General features: G+C 41.7%; 2 protein-coding genes across 3 annotated transcripts in view; one reads left to right on the top strand and one right to left on the bottom strand.

Annotated features, from left to right (window-relative positions):
- The window catches only part of LOC140541330 (transcription initiation factor TFIID subunit 4), a 47,579-nt gene extending 39,975 nt beyond the window's left edge, over positions 1-7,604 (bottom strand). Inside the window, exons 1-8 of the mRNA XM_072663913.1 lie at positions 6,287-7,604; positions 4,958-5,118; positions 4,550-4,639; positions 3,174-3,332; positions 2,815-2,937; positions 2,300-2,389; positions 985-1,161; positions 809-878 (exon numbers count right to left, since the gene is read on the bottom strand). Coding sequence (XP_072520014.1) covers positions 809-878; positions 985-1,161; positions 2,300-2,389; positions 2,815-2,937; positions 3,174-3,332; positions 4,550-4,639; positions 4,958-5,118; positions 6,287-7,598 — 2,182 coding nt within the window. The 5' untranslated portion in view covers positions 7,599-7,604. The remainder of the gene's footprint in view (positions 1-808; positions 879-984; positions 1,162-2,299; positions 2,390-2,814; positions 2,938-3,173; positions 3,333-4,549; positions 4,640-4,957; positions 5,119-6,286) is intronic.
- Positions 7,605-8,081: 477 nt separating this feature from the next.
- dnajb9a (DnaJ heat shock protein family (Hsp40) member B9a) lies at positions 8,082-14,052 on the top strand. 2 transcript variants are annotated; one of them, XM_072662909.1, is made up of 3 exons: positions 8,082-8,155; positions 9,975-10,204; positions 11,571-14,052. In XM_072662909.1, the coding sequence occupies exons 2-3, from the start codon at positions 9,988-9,990 to the stop codon at positions 11,999-12,001; spliced, it is 648 nt and encodes a 215-aa protein (XP_072519010.1). In that variant the 5' UTR covers positions 8,082-8,155; positions 9,975-9,987; the 3' UTR covers positions 12,002-14,052. The 2 variants fall into 2 exon arrangements, with proteins under 2 accessions (XP_072519010.1, XP_072519009.1); XM_072662908.1 differs by lacking the exon at positions 8,082-8,155 and adding an exon at positions 9,043-9,555.
- Positions 14,053-14,108: the final 56 nt, after the last annotated feature.

Below are 14,108 nucleotides of genomic sequence, written 5' to 3' on the forward strand. Positions count from 1 at the left end.
AGAATTTAGTAGGCCTTGGTTTTCATTTTATTTTGTTTAGTGTATATACTTGTAGTTTGGTTCCCTAAAAAAAGAAAACAACAACTTTTAAATCAGACCAAAGATGACAAGTATAGACACACACTCAACAACCCCCCCCTATATGTATTGCTAAATTTTTCTGTAAAAGGTCATTACAACACTATTACACATTTAATTTCACCCATGATCATGCTTCGTGTTCACATCTTACAGCCGTCCTGTATTTTAAAGGGGTGCTTCATTCATGGTTCCAATGTGACAACTGTAATACAGGCATGTCACACTCTGGAGGCTAAGTGTCTAGCACATTTTGATGATTTCCATTCACAAACATCTTCAACGTATTGGCCAATTGTCAGATATAGTCATGTGTCTGCATAGGGGTACCAACAAAATGTGCTGCCCAGGATCAGTCTATGAGATACACTGAGCTGTTATCTGTATGATGAGCTATAAAAAAATAAATAAAGTACTATTCTTACTCTCATTAGCTGAGTTTGAATCCTAGTGATACCAAAACATTCACTAATTGTTTGGTATTATCTGCTATACTTTACCAATAAGACCACAACGCAGTCTTATTAACTGTATATTAACTGTAATTGGCCAGCTGGGCTCAAACAAACAGAGAGCTGTTCATTTACAAAAAAACTTAGTGTCCCCAAAGTTTTGGCAAGCACTCGATATTCAACAAATCTGCTTGGTAAGAACAATAAGGTTGTGGATACAAACTTGAATGTACACAATCACTGAAAGTTACTAAAACAACGTATCCAGGTATACACACCTTGAGGCCGGATTGTCTGCGTGACCACGACTGGCATCCTAGCTGGACTAGGCTGTGCCCTCTTAATGGCCTTCAGAAGAGACACAGGGGACAGACAGTGAAGATGCTGCACTCTACAAGCACATAGGTAATCTTTCTACAGAGAGAGAGAGAGTATAACTGGAGAGTATACGTACAGTCTGGTCCTGGGCAACAGCGGGCCGGACAGGGGGTACTGTGGTGACGGGGCAGCGGACAGGAGCCGGGGCTTTAATGGTGGACACAGTGACAGGGGTGGAGGGTGTAGGCTGGGACAGCTGGATCAGAGACTGCTGCGAGTTCAGCAGGGTCATCCTCAGAGCAGGAAGGCTTTTCTGCACACAATCAATTAAATGCGAGATTGACCATCAAAACTCAGCCCATGAATAAGACAGATATTCATTTATCAATGTTGGTGATGTTGGTCCATTTATACTCCACTGACCAGAGAGTTAATAAACCAAGGTGCACTGCTAGAGTATCCAAGGTCTATGCTAGATGGAGAAAAGTATTGGGACACCTCCTTATTCATTGTTTTTCCCAACTCGAAGATATTCACAGGCTTTCCCGCATTCCAGAGAACACAGGTCCACCGCTCCACAACTCAATGCTAGGGGCTCTGTACCCCTCTAGCCCATGCCTGGCATTAGGCCTGGTGCCAATAGGTTTATGTTTATCTGCTTAAAAGAGTCCTATTCTATTGGAAATACTCTTCTACTGTGTGTGTGTGCACGCATTTGCACATCTGTGTCAGCAACGGGTGCAACTTGCAGTAGCCGAACGCACTCATTTGAAGGAGTGTCCACAACATTTGGATCTGTCTACCCTGAATGCCTACATCCCTAATTGCCGTTACCTTTTAATAATTCAATTAATAAACTCAAATCTGATATCTGTTGGCAAATTCTGCTAAATGAGGCTTAAGACGAATGGAAGCTAATGACTACCAATCTGCAGGTTATTAGTTTGATATCACTGGATAGTTATTCAGATCCAAGCAATGTATTACAACCATTAATTACAATTTGTGGCATGTCTTCTTACTGTTCATTAGCTCTTAATTTGGATGCATGTTTAAAGCAAGTTTGTGTTTTGTTTAACCAGGTGGTTTTCAGTCTTGATTTTATGCAGTGTTAAACAAGGGATGTCTCATATGTGGTTCCTCAGTGGTACAGCTGGCTAATGTGTTCCCCTGTCTTTGGAAGAATGCAAGTTCTAGTAAGGTTATATTACAACCAATAATCACCAAGCTTTTTTTGGTGAGAATTTCTCCAATATCGATAAAACTGAAGATCGCCAACATAGACCTGATATCTGATATTATCAGCCTACTGATTTGTATGTTGGGTTCTAGTAGTAATAGGATTACTATTAGCCATTTGGATCAGTTTCTTTTAAAGAGGCATGAAGCCATCTTTCTGTCCAGAGGTGCTGAAAGAGAAAGAGAAGGCAGAAAGAGAGAGTAGATACTACCTTCAAGAAAGGAATGAGGTAGGGCTGAGGAGAAGACTTCAACTCCGTCTGCAAACGATTTGTAAATTCCTCAGGCTCGATTTTGGCATCCTGATCAGAATTAAACAAAGCACTTTATTAGAAATGAAATATGCAGCAAAGTTATCATAGCACATCTCTTCTGTGGAGGAGGCTTCATTTAAAAAGAAATGGGTTGCTGACATCTACTGTTGAGGGCAGGAACAACATCCTTAAAACTTTTCTTTAATAGTTCACAGGAAATTCTGCAGTATGTCTGCATTTAAATGACTTCATCAACATACTGCCATTTAAAAAACAAAACAAAACAAAAAACATTGACTGCCATTTACAGTACATTCCCCTTTTCCAAAATTCAATTCCCCCTTTAAGTCTAAATGACCACACAGATACCCACAGACAAGCTCACAATCATTATATCAGATTGTATGTTGCCTGAGATGGTTTCTGTGCTTGTCTGTCCCTGATTGACCTTACAAAGGGCCAACAACTCTCACCAAAAGGTCTTGCACGAGTGCCTTCACGTTTCGAGATGTTTCAGGAGATGGGGAATTATGGGATGCCAGTTTGATCAGCGTTGCCAGGAAGTTCTTGCACTTCTTCACATTCTCCTGCATTTCCTAAAATAAGTGGGGAAAATGTAAAAACTGGAAACAGCCAAACAGAAGCATACATCATTTATGTTTATTCTGTTGACTAAAGAGCAGGTAGCAGCACATAGACAAGAAGTCAAGCCACACTGGGCAAAATGAAGTTTAATGACTACATAAGAACCACTTCTTAAATGCAGAACCTTGAATTCGGACATGGAAAAGTGAAAAGATGGCTTTTCAGAAAGGACAGAATAGCTGGCTACCGGAGAGAGGCCGGTGGTTCCTGCGGCTGGGACAGGGGATGCTGGAACAGGTGAGGGTTTCAGGATATGAGTCTGAGGGGTCTGGACACGGGCTCCAGCTGTAATGACCGTGGGGCCAGCAGGTTTTGGGGCAGAACTGACTGTCACCACTGGACTCTTCTATAAGAAAAACACAACATCAGTTTTACTCCAGACTAAGTGTTGCTTAATACTATACTGCATAATCTCCCAGACAACACTGCAGCACTACCGTACCATTGTAATGAAGAATAAAGTTTACTCATTCTACATACACACACACAAACATATATACATGTTATATATACATATATACTACTAACAACTATCAACTACAACAGCTTTAATATGAATATAAGTATGTTACACATATACTACATGGACAAAAGTATTGAGACACCCGCTCATTCATTGTTTCTTCCCCAATATAGGGCATTAAAAATAGTTTATCCTGCTTTTGTTGGAGTAACTGTCTGTACTGTCCACAGAATGCTTTCTGTTAGATTTTGGAGCACTGCTGTGAATTTGATTGCATTCAGAGACAAGAACGTTAGTGAGGTCAGGATGTTGGATGATCACCTGGCATTAGGCATGGTGCCAATATATTTATGTTTATCTGCTCCAGAGAGTTATTCTACTGGCAATACTTATCTGCAGCGACTAGACAATGTGCACTAAATGCATTCATTAGAAGAGGTGTCCACTAAAAAAAATGGAAATAGTGTATATGATGCTTCAGATTATATGAATAAAACAAAATAAATCTGTAAGAATAAATTATATATAATTTACAATATAAAAAAAAAAAAAATCATAATACATAAATAAAAGTACTTTATGTAATGATGGGTTCCTGAGAAATATAAATAAGTAAATGTAATACATTCTACATAGCTCCTGTTAGACAACAATGTATGCCCTTTTCTTGATTTCTACTCATATTAGTCCCCAGTTTGGTCTTGGCCAATTCCTGCCCACTAGCTGGGTCTCACTCAATCATACAGTGCTGTCAGCTGCGTGAGAGAAGCCTAGCACATGCTTTTTCCAGACACATTTAACACTACTGCATCTGCAGCTAGAACAATGTCACTGACAAGCTGACCACGCTTGGAGACGCACGCTAACTGTGTGATTCCTTATACCAGTTAACAGACACTGACATGGCCATGGCTCACACTTGAGTGCCGGGGAAGAGTGATGAAAGACCCATCTCTCCTGCTGAGAGAGAGCAAGGCCAGTTATGTACGGCCACAGATGGCTATAATAGCACGCCTTCTTGGGTTGCATCAGTACTCGTGACTTTATTCACTCTTGGAAATTACATGCAGGAAAATTCTGTCAATCCTAGTAAAATGTACCTGTAGAGCAGGACTGGCGGGGCCTGCTGCCTGGACCACCTTCGCCTGCGCCGGAGGAATGGGGCGGATAGCAGGAGTTGACACAGGTGACTGCAAAGCAAGACAATATCATAAAAACAAATCTGAGAGCTCAAACCTTATGGGCTAATCTTTAGCACAGAAAAAGCGAAGTCTGGCTATTTTTATTTGGTAGAAATTCCCGACTTGTGTCAACTTGTGTCTCAAAATGTATCATTTTAAAATGTACCTTCATTTCTTAGCTAACTGAGCTCCAGTCTGAAAGCACACACACAGACACTGAACGTGCCTCGAGTGATTTGTGGTAAATTTGCTGTGGGAACATTATGATATTTTTAGAGTACCGCATCCCAGTAACACCCTGGTGAGGAATTATGTGTCCTGACATACCTGGACCACAGGAGTGGTGACCCTGAAGGTGGCTGTCGTGGTTGGTGTCGCTGGCCTGGGAGAGAGAGCAGGTTTACTCTGATTCTGAGCTTTGGCCTGGGCCAAAACCTGCTGAGGAACCAGCACCAGCTGGCCAGCTTCAGTACGAACCAGAACCATCCCTAAAAATCAGATGACAAACTTGATCAGAACTTCAGTAAATGAACTACAGAAGCAAAAAAACAAAAAAAAAAACAAAAAAAAAAAACATTGCAATATAGACTGGTTTGTTAATTTTAAAAAAGCAGTATGTAGACATAGGAGGCATACTGGACTAACATAAATGATATTGTAATATTATATGGAGTTTATTATACCAGGGTAGGATTATGGTCTCACTGTGTAGCTAGAAGTGGAAACACCAGCATTGTATTTCATCACTACTAATACTACTACTACTACTACTACTACTAACAACAATAATAAAAATAACAACAACAATAACTAAAGCATACTAATTGTGTACAACATATGATTTTGCTACGGTCAAGGGAGTAGAACTAGTAATATTTAGTATTGCCAAAATCAATACGCATGTAAACCACAATACTGATTCTACTCATGTCCTTTCATAGTGGTTTCCCCCTTAAACACTGCTATGTAGGGACAGTACATGACTTTAACTTGCTACATAATTTTATGTCTGAACTGGACTCTCGTTGTAAACAGAACACTTTTTAGGCACTGCTGCTCAAGAAATTGTATGTGGTGTAACCTGTGATGTGCATAAGCTCAGCATGGCATGATACTGACATTACCTGCATATCCTCACTTCCTGTGGCATGGAAACGATTAGTCAATATTGATACTCTCCAAAAATTAGGGCAAATGGTTCTTTAAGGGATGCCAAAGAAGAACCATTTTTGGTTTCCATTAAGAACCATGTTTGTAATGGAGATGTGCATATGTGAATAACCAAGATTTTATTGAGACCTTAAAAACCCCTAAAAAGATCTTGGTTCCCAGTCCTCAAACATGGTTCTCTAAAGCACATCTTCTATAGCATTACTCAAACCAATGATATATTTCAGCTCATATCGCCCACCACAAAGTTTACTAATATTCTTAAATCAACCGTGTCCATTCTTATCCTCGAAGGGCAGGTATAGCCGTAGGTTGTCACCCTAACATAACAGAAGCAAATCTGAGGAACTGTTTTACTAAGTAACCAACTGATTTAACAACTAGGTCAGGTGTGCTTTGGCTTACTTGCACTCCTCTGGCTTCTGTAACCCTGTCAAACGTACCCAAGTGTTGAGAGCGCATCCGAGTCTCCATCAGTACACTTACCCTGCGGTATGGTGAATCCTGGAGGTAACTGAATAGTGGTCTGCTGCTGGGGTCTCACAGTGAGCTGGGGCGCCACAGCCCTTGGAGCTACCGGAACCCCGGGCCTCTGAGGCACCACCGCAGTGGCCACCATTGGAGCGGGAGTGGCAGGTCTCAGCAAACCTGCGGGCTGCCCCACAAGGCCGCCTTCCGGCTTCACTAGAACCGAGGGAGTGCTTGCCACTGGAAGTGGGGCACCCACACTCACTGCCCCAGCCTGCATGCTTACAGCAGGTGCTGTGACTGGTGCGGGTGGAGAAGGATTCAGACCCACAGGGCTACCGGCCATCTGACTGGGGACGACGGTTCTAATCTGAGCTTGTGGGCTGGCCTTCACCAAAGTAGCATTCGCATTCGAAAACACCACAGCCGGGGCCGAGACAGCGACAGTGCCAGCACCGACCCCAACACCCTGTGCGGGCAACGCTGCAACTTTAGGGTCACTTCCATTGGGCACAACATTTGGAGGTCTATGCAGTGCAACAGCAGGGGCTGTCTGACTACCTGACTGGTCTGCAGGTTGGGACAACACATGATCAGGCTGAGCAGAAACCAAAGGACCATTTGTGCCATTGGATGCAGACATGTTGCCGTTCTCGCTGCCCAAACTAGAGCCAGTGGCACCAACAACAGCGGTGGCACTACTGGTCTGAACTCCAGCTCCAGCAGTGGGAGCAGAGGCAGCAGCAGCAGGAGAGTTAACAGCCACTGTCCCACTGCTTCCACTCTCACTGGGCAGGACTCTGGAGGGAACAGTCCGTATGGTAGACGCTATGTGATTTGTGTGAGGGAGAGTATCTGTAGGTGGTGACGATGATGATGAAGAGGATGCTGATGGTGGTGGTGGTGGTACTACAACTGCTGCGTCACTTGAACAGTTCGCTGAAGTTAGGAGTCCCGCTGCAGGCTTTGACTTCCCGTGGGACTGCAAGCGACCCGCGGCAGGAGAGGCGCCCACCAGCACGGAGCCCTGCGGCGCGTTCAAGGAGGCCGAGATCCCCTCGGAGCCGTTTTCTCGAGCGCCGCCGACCTCCAGCTTTGGCTCGGCTCTCTGGAGTCCCGAGCGCCGCCGGTCCGCCGGAGCGGGCAGCGACTGTCCCAAGTTAGGATTTTGTGCTTGCGGCGGCCCGGGGCGTCTCCCGTCGCCCTGCGGAGCTGCGGACCCGTCCGGTGCACCGAGCTGCGATTCTAAGGAGCCTACGAGGTCGCTGACGGCTTTCTCGTCCACGTCTGAGTAAAGCATGTCTTCCAGCGGATCGGGGACGCCCGCCATCTTCGGATCTTCGGACGCATTGTGGGAAAACGAGGTGACGTCATGTTTCATGTTCGCGCGCGCGCGTCGTTTTTTTAATATTTATTTTAATTATTTTATTTTTTAGCTTATTTTAAACGGGAAACGTATTTGTGTATTATTTTAAAAAAAAATATAAGAAAAAAAATAATATAAAAAACCCATAAAAACAATAGGTTCTATCTCGAGGTCAAGACCCAAATTCAAAATAACGTCGATAAACACATCAAGCACTAGAGCACTAGATCCTCATTCGGTTTTAATATTTCTATTTTTACAGCATTTACATGATTTCCACACAATTTTATCCTTTTATCGAGAAAACTGTTGTCGTAATATAAAAAACAGAACATCTGCGCAGGCCCGCGTTTCCGCGCCGTCAGGAAATTGCGCGTGTGAACGTACCAGCGATGACGCTACGTACAAATCACGTGGTACGAAACGGACCAATGGGGTTGAGATTCGTGTTGTTGCTGCTGGTTGGAATGGGAGCGCAAACGACCCGTTATTTCATCGCCTCTCTCAGTCTGTAGGAAAGGGTGAGTAACGCTGAACAACAGCCTAAACACCGCGAGTAGCAGCTAATCAGTGAGTCCGTTTTTGAACCTAGTTTTGGGGTCTTTGTCGTGGACTTTTTTGCTGTGTTTTAGCGACCGCCAGCTCGTCGAGCACCGCGGGAGCGTTCACAGACAGCAGGGCAGGCGCTGCTCTTCAGGCTCCTTCCCGGAGACCAATTACATTGCTTCCCAGCTCGGTTTTGTAATGTTTGTTTTTCTTTCCAAATATGCTGAGAGAGGATGTTTGTTTTGCTCCTCTTTGGTTTTCCAGGAAACCTTTTTAGCCTTTAGTTGATTCTAATAACATAAAGGGGGCGTTGCAGATTAGTTAAATGAGCCATGAACAGAACATTCCCAGAACCTTTTATGGTGGATCCATAATAACCAGAACATAACCAAAGGGGAACCACGTGCAAACATGAGGGGGGTCTGTTTTCTGGTTATTTAGTGACCACCTGACAATACCTAAAGTAAGCCAGAGTAATGCTGTTAGCTAGGTTGTGTGACTGTTGCAGGGGGTGTGGGTTATATAGCTAGGTAGTGGTGAGCTGACATGTGGGATTACATTGTAGTGCTGTCTTAGTTAGTTAGTCTTAGTCTTAGTCTTAGTCTGCTGTCTTAGTTAGTCTTCCTGCAGTAACACGTGTTACAGGTCTCCTAATTCCAGCTCTTGTGGTTGTTGGTAGAGGCTGAACTGAGTTCCACCTGCTGAAGGGGCGTGATGGGTTGAGGGTGTTAGAGTTGTTGGATTTTGCAAAGGCAAGATAAACTGAAACTGATTCTGATTAAAATGTAGTAATTTTTTCAACTTTTCCACTTTTGCAGTTTTTTTATTTATTTATTTTTTTGCTATAATGTGAATATGGCAGTTATTCTTTATGTAGTTTCAAGTTTTCATAATAGGTTTAATAACGTGTTCGCCTTTTCCTCTATACTTGCCATTTTGGAGATACAAGGTCTTTGCATGACAACAACAAATTGTAGTTTATCTCTGACTGAGTCATGTGTGAACGTGAGTGCTGTCATGTCTAGTCGGCTGTAGGTAACCTAGAGCTGGGGTTGGAAGTTTACATACACTCACCATGAACACGGATGGTGTAGCAATCCTGGCTTTCCATGATTTCTTCGAACAGTTCTTTTCTGGGGTAGAATAGGTTACAACATACATATTTACTAGAAAGAAAACAAGACTTTGGTGCACACACTTTATTTTTTCTTGGGAGAGTTTTCTAAAATAAAGAAAACTTTCCTCCAGAGGATGTTTTCTTCATCCATGTTGGAGCAGGGGATTATTTCTTAGACAGCAGCCTTTCAGTTCATGGCCGTGTAAAACTCAATTGACTGTATGCAGTGATGATGGTGTTCCCGCAGCTTCATGGCAGGTTTGTGGCTTGGTGGTTCTTGGATTCGTCTAGTGTGTAAAATGCAGAATAAAAAAATAATGAAGTTGTAATTAAGGTATTAAGGCTCTTTGCAAAACAGTATGCTTTCCTGTAGTGCCTTATTTCTATGTAGGTCTACAAAAAGTGGGTCTATGTATCATTTAAAAGCTCCTTCTGGGGAGACGGGTAGTCTGATGTTCTGCACAGTTTGTCAAGTCATACATACATATCTACATCTACTGCACTTATCATTGCTCAGGTTAAGCTTTCGTACTTAAGGGTTTTTTAGTTACCTACAATAGTCTTTGTTTATTGTGACTTGAATTCATATAAGGTATTCTCTGATCTACATTAGACATACTGTATGTATATGTTATGTAAATATTCTCTCTCTCTCTTTCTCTCTCTCTGTCAAACAGGCGCAGCTACAGCATGGCCACGGCTCAGTCAACGTTAATGTTTGCCGTGTGCGTCCTGATGATAACAGAACTGATACTGGCCAAAAAAGACTATTATGATATTTTGGGCGTTCCTAAAGACGCCACCGAGCGTCAGATTAAGAAGGCTTTTCACAAGCTGGCCATGAAATACCATCCCGACAAGAATAAGAGCCCTGATGCAGAGGCGAAGTTCCGGGAGGCAGCGGAGGGTAAGTGCGTAGCAGACAGCTGTGCATGTTTCAGTATAGCTTATAATGCACCTTGTGGCCACTGACTGGGTGAGATAAAGTTGCTGAGAGCTTCTCAGTAAAGTTTTGAAGTTATGCATGCAGTCTGTGTCATGTCCATATATGAACCTGGGTTTAAGTAGTTGTCACATCTGTTGCAGAAGACCCGATCAGTGGTATGTGCCGCATCTGTCTAATGTTTATTTTTGGCACAGTAATTGAGTGTAATTCTCTGACGCCACAATAATCAGATTTAATTGTGATTCTTGATAATTTCATGGGGATTCAGTCATGAAATTATTACTATTATTTGAGTGAATTGTTTTCATTTGATTTTAAATTTTATACAAAATATAAATACACAGATGTGCCTGGGGGGACTGTTGAAAATAGCCTGAGAAATTTGAGTTCTCTGGTTAGCCAATAAATGAGTGTAGGAGTGAAGGTACTACGAAGGGTTTCTTGGAGGATGCCATGAAGGAACCATTTTTGGTTCCAAAAAGAATAGGTGTGTGTGTGTGTGTGTGTGTGTGTGTGTGTGTGTGTGTGTGTGTGTGTCTGTGTGTGTGTGTTTGTCTCTGTCTGTCTGTCTGTCTGTCTGTAAAGAACTGTTTAAAAGTAGTAGATGTAATGAATCTTTACCAATCAAGCCTTTTCTCAAGTAAGTTCTGGGTACCTGTAATGGTTCACCCAGAAGTGAGTTCCTTTTCTGTAACCACTTAAGGTGGAGTGGAAAATTCCTGTGTTTTAGGGATGCACTGTATGTTATGGAAAGTATAATTAGTAAACAGATCTGATGAATCAGTAGAAATAAAGCTGATTGTCACTTTCAAAGCTGAATATTCGAAACCCACCGGTGGGACCATACTTGTTAAAGGGTTAAAGGTTCTTTTTGGTTACATTGTTCAGTGCAGTTGACTATGGTTCATCTGTGCAATACTCAAGTTATACTGTTCATATGTCGTATAATAATAATATTAATAATACAATGAATAATAATAATATTATTGTTGTGCCGTAATAATAGTACTGTAATTCAATTTAATGCGTGCAATAATTTCCCATATTTATCACAGTTATTACCACTATGCCACTGCTACTAAATTCATATAATATACATTTCAAGTTTCTCAAAAAAATATTTCTCACTTTGTTCTTTTTAAATTTATTTTATAAAGTGTTTGTTTTATAAAGCGAATGGTTGCAGATGTAACAACTGTAATTTCCCTCCCAGGATCAATAAAGTATTTTTGATTCTGATTTGTATTACCTGAATATCCACCTCAAGGTGCGTCACAGTGCATTTTTCCATCTCACTCTAAAGCTGTGCTCCTTCTGCCTTTTTCAGCTTATGAAACCCTGTCGGATGAAAAAAGGAGGCGGGATTACGATCAGTTGGGTCACGGTGCTTTCTCCAGCGAAAGCATGAGAGGGGGAGGCCAGTACTTCCATCAGTCCTTCGATTTCAACTTCGATGACATGTTCAGGGACTTTGACATCTACAGCCAGAACAGGCACACCCGGCCAAAACGGCACTTTGAGGACCATTTCAGGGCCCACCAGCAGGCCCACAGCCGCCACAAGAGGCACTTCCAGGGTGCTTTTGGTGCTGGGGTTTTTGAGGACCTGTCCGATGACATTGAGAGAATGTTTACATTTGATAGACACAGCAAGCGGACTGAGAGCAGGTTTCACGGCACGGCAAAACAGCACTGCAGGACTGTGACTCAGAGGAGGGGGAACATGGTGACCACCTACACGGACTGTACCTCCTCCTGAGCTACTGAGCGGACCATAGCCACCATTGTCTGGCTACCGTTGTTGAGCTGGGCTCTAGTTAAGCTATTTTTTTTGGTTGTTTGTTTTACTAATTTATTAACCTGTTGCTGTGTTGAGTGAGGCTTGGCCTATGAATGACTGAAAGGTTTTTATGAGTTTCTCCTCATAAGCTAGTTTTAGTAAACTGACATTTCTTTACAAAGAATATGCTACTCTTAGGATTAAAGAGAACTTTATTTGCGTTTCCTAATCATCCCTGTATGCATGAAGTTGTGCATCAACTGTGTTATGCTAAAATTAGGAACTGCTGAGCAGTTTTTTCTCTGTGGGAGAGTGAATGACGTTTTTGAATTGGAAGACTTTTCCACACATGTTGGACTTTGTTTGGTCCAATTTAAAAAAACAAAAAAAAACAAATAGGTCCCAGTTTTCCTCTAAATTATGAGGTTAAAATGTGTATAAAGCTACATACCTGCTACAAGCATGGTAACACTCCTGCGCATTGAAATGCTAATGAATTTTAACATTATTATATGATAACACCAGTTACTCATATGCTGTTTGTTCAGTGTCAGTAGTGTTAGCTTGCATAAAGCAATTTTCATATTTCCACTCCAACACTCTTATAACTCACTGGAACTGATAATATTCTGAGGAAAAATGTGTGGCAAAACATTTGGGACATTTCCATTACAGAACGCTGTGATTTTTCATTTTTTCATATTTCCCAATGAGAAAAAACTGCTTGGGCTGCTCAGGGTTCCTAAAAGACAACTGCGAAAGTCAATTTTTATGATTTAAGTTTGTGACCTAATCAAACCATTTAGCTTCAGTTTTAACTGAGTGGTTTACTCAAAGTCCCATTTCCCCATGTTTTCTCAGCCAGTCAGGTCACGAGTTCTCTTCTTTTTTCACTTTTGGAGCTGCAGGGCTAGTAGGCTATGTAGCCTGACTCCTTATAGCTCTGGTGCAAAACTAAACAAAAAACACTGAACTCCAAACGCTTCCTCAGTCTGGGAGAAGAGAGATTTGGTGAACTGTTACTCTTGAAGTGACCAGTATGTATATGAACACTGCTTAAGTTTGGATTTTTAGACGTTTGTAAATTGTAAGCCTGTAAGCCATGCTGCCAGAACCCATTCAGCTCTCAAAAAGAGTCATGTGCAATTGGTTTCGAGATTCTAGAGGACAATGTAGTATCTGTACTGTTGTGGCGCTGAACACTCGAACCTTCCACAAAATAAATAACTAGTATTTTATGTGGAAGTGTTTATAAAGATGCATCTATTCACAAACACAATGTAAACTACGGTTTGCAATTGCTTTCAAAGTTTAGCACTTACTGGATTACTTACTTTGTGGATTAGTGCAGTGCCTTTTTCAGAGTTCTGAAGTGGATTCAGATTTATTGTACATTCATATGTTTGAGGGTTGAGAGAAATAGGTTTAGGTTTGTAATTCTCATCTTAAGTCGCCCATTTTGGGGGTGATCTTGTTTTTTAAAGCAATCAGTTTAACACCTTATTTCAAAAGCTGCAGTTTTAATGTCCGTCTGATTCAAATGTAAACACAAATGTAAGGTTTTTGCTTGTTGAAAGCAGTACAAGAAAAGTGTAGGCAAATGCTTGGATTGGTCATTTTTTACAGCTTAATTATATGGATCGTTGTTGCTCCATTTAGTTTAGCTTCTGTTACTCCTAAATCCAGTCTGCAAAAACTGCTTCATAGACTTTAGCGTTTGCCTGAAGCAATGTTTCTCCTATGTACAGTAGTCTCCAGTCACCTTATATGCATGGAACACTTCAGTACCACTTACTGACGTGAATGTGTCGGGTCCAGCTGTTACCTGTCTTACCTGTTACCTCATTGTGTTTTTTTTTTTTTTTTAAATACCTTTTTAATTTTTGTGCAATATTAGAAGCTAGCTCTCCTGTGGTTCAGTTTGACTCTCAGCTGACCCATCAAGCACTTTCAATATTTAAATCCTATGGATAAAATGTAAATAGGGATGTTCAAACCCAGATGTATGATGTATAGTACTTGGGTGGAATAAACAGTGAAAATACAACATTTCGCTTGGACTCATTTTCTCTTTCAGTGTTTCTTC

The sequence above is a fragment of the Salminus brasiliensis genome, chromosome 19, assembly GCF_030463535.1.
Source record: "Salminus brasiliensis chromosome 19, fSalBra1.hap2, whole genome shotgun sequence".
NCBI lineage: Eukaryota > Metazoa > Chordata > Actinopteri > Characiformes > Bryconidae > Salminus > Salminus brasiliensis.

Coding starts and splice junctions, on each gene's coding strand:
- dnajb9a (XM_072662908.1), top strand. CDS start 9,527: ATGATGGTGTTCCCGCAGCTTCATGGCAG. Junction 9,556..9,974: donor TTCCCGCAGCTTCATGGCAG/GTTTGTGGCTTG, acceptor TCTGTCAAACAG/GCGCAGCTACAGCATGGCCA. Junction 10,205..11,570: donor GTTCCGGGAGGCAGCGGAGG/GTAAGTGCGTAG, acceptor TGCCTTTTTCAG/CTTATGAAACCCTGTCGGAT.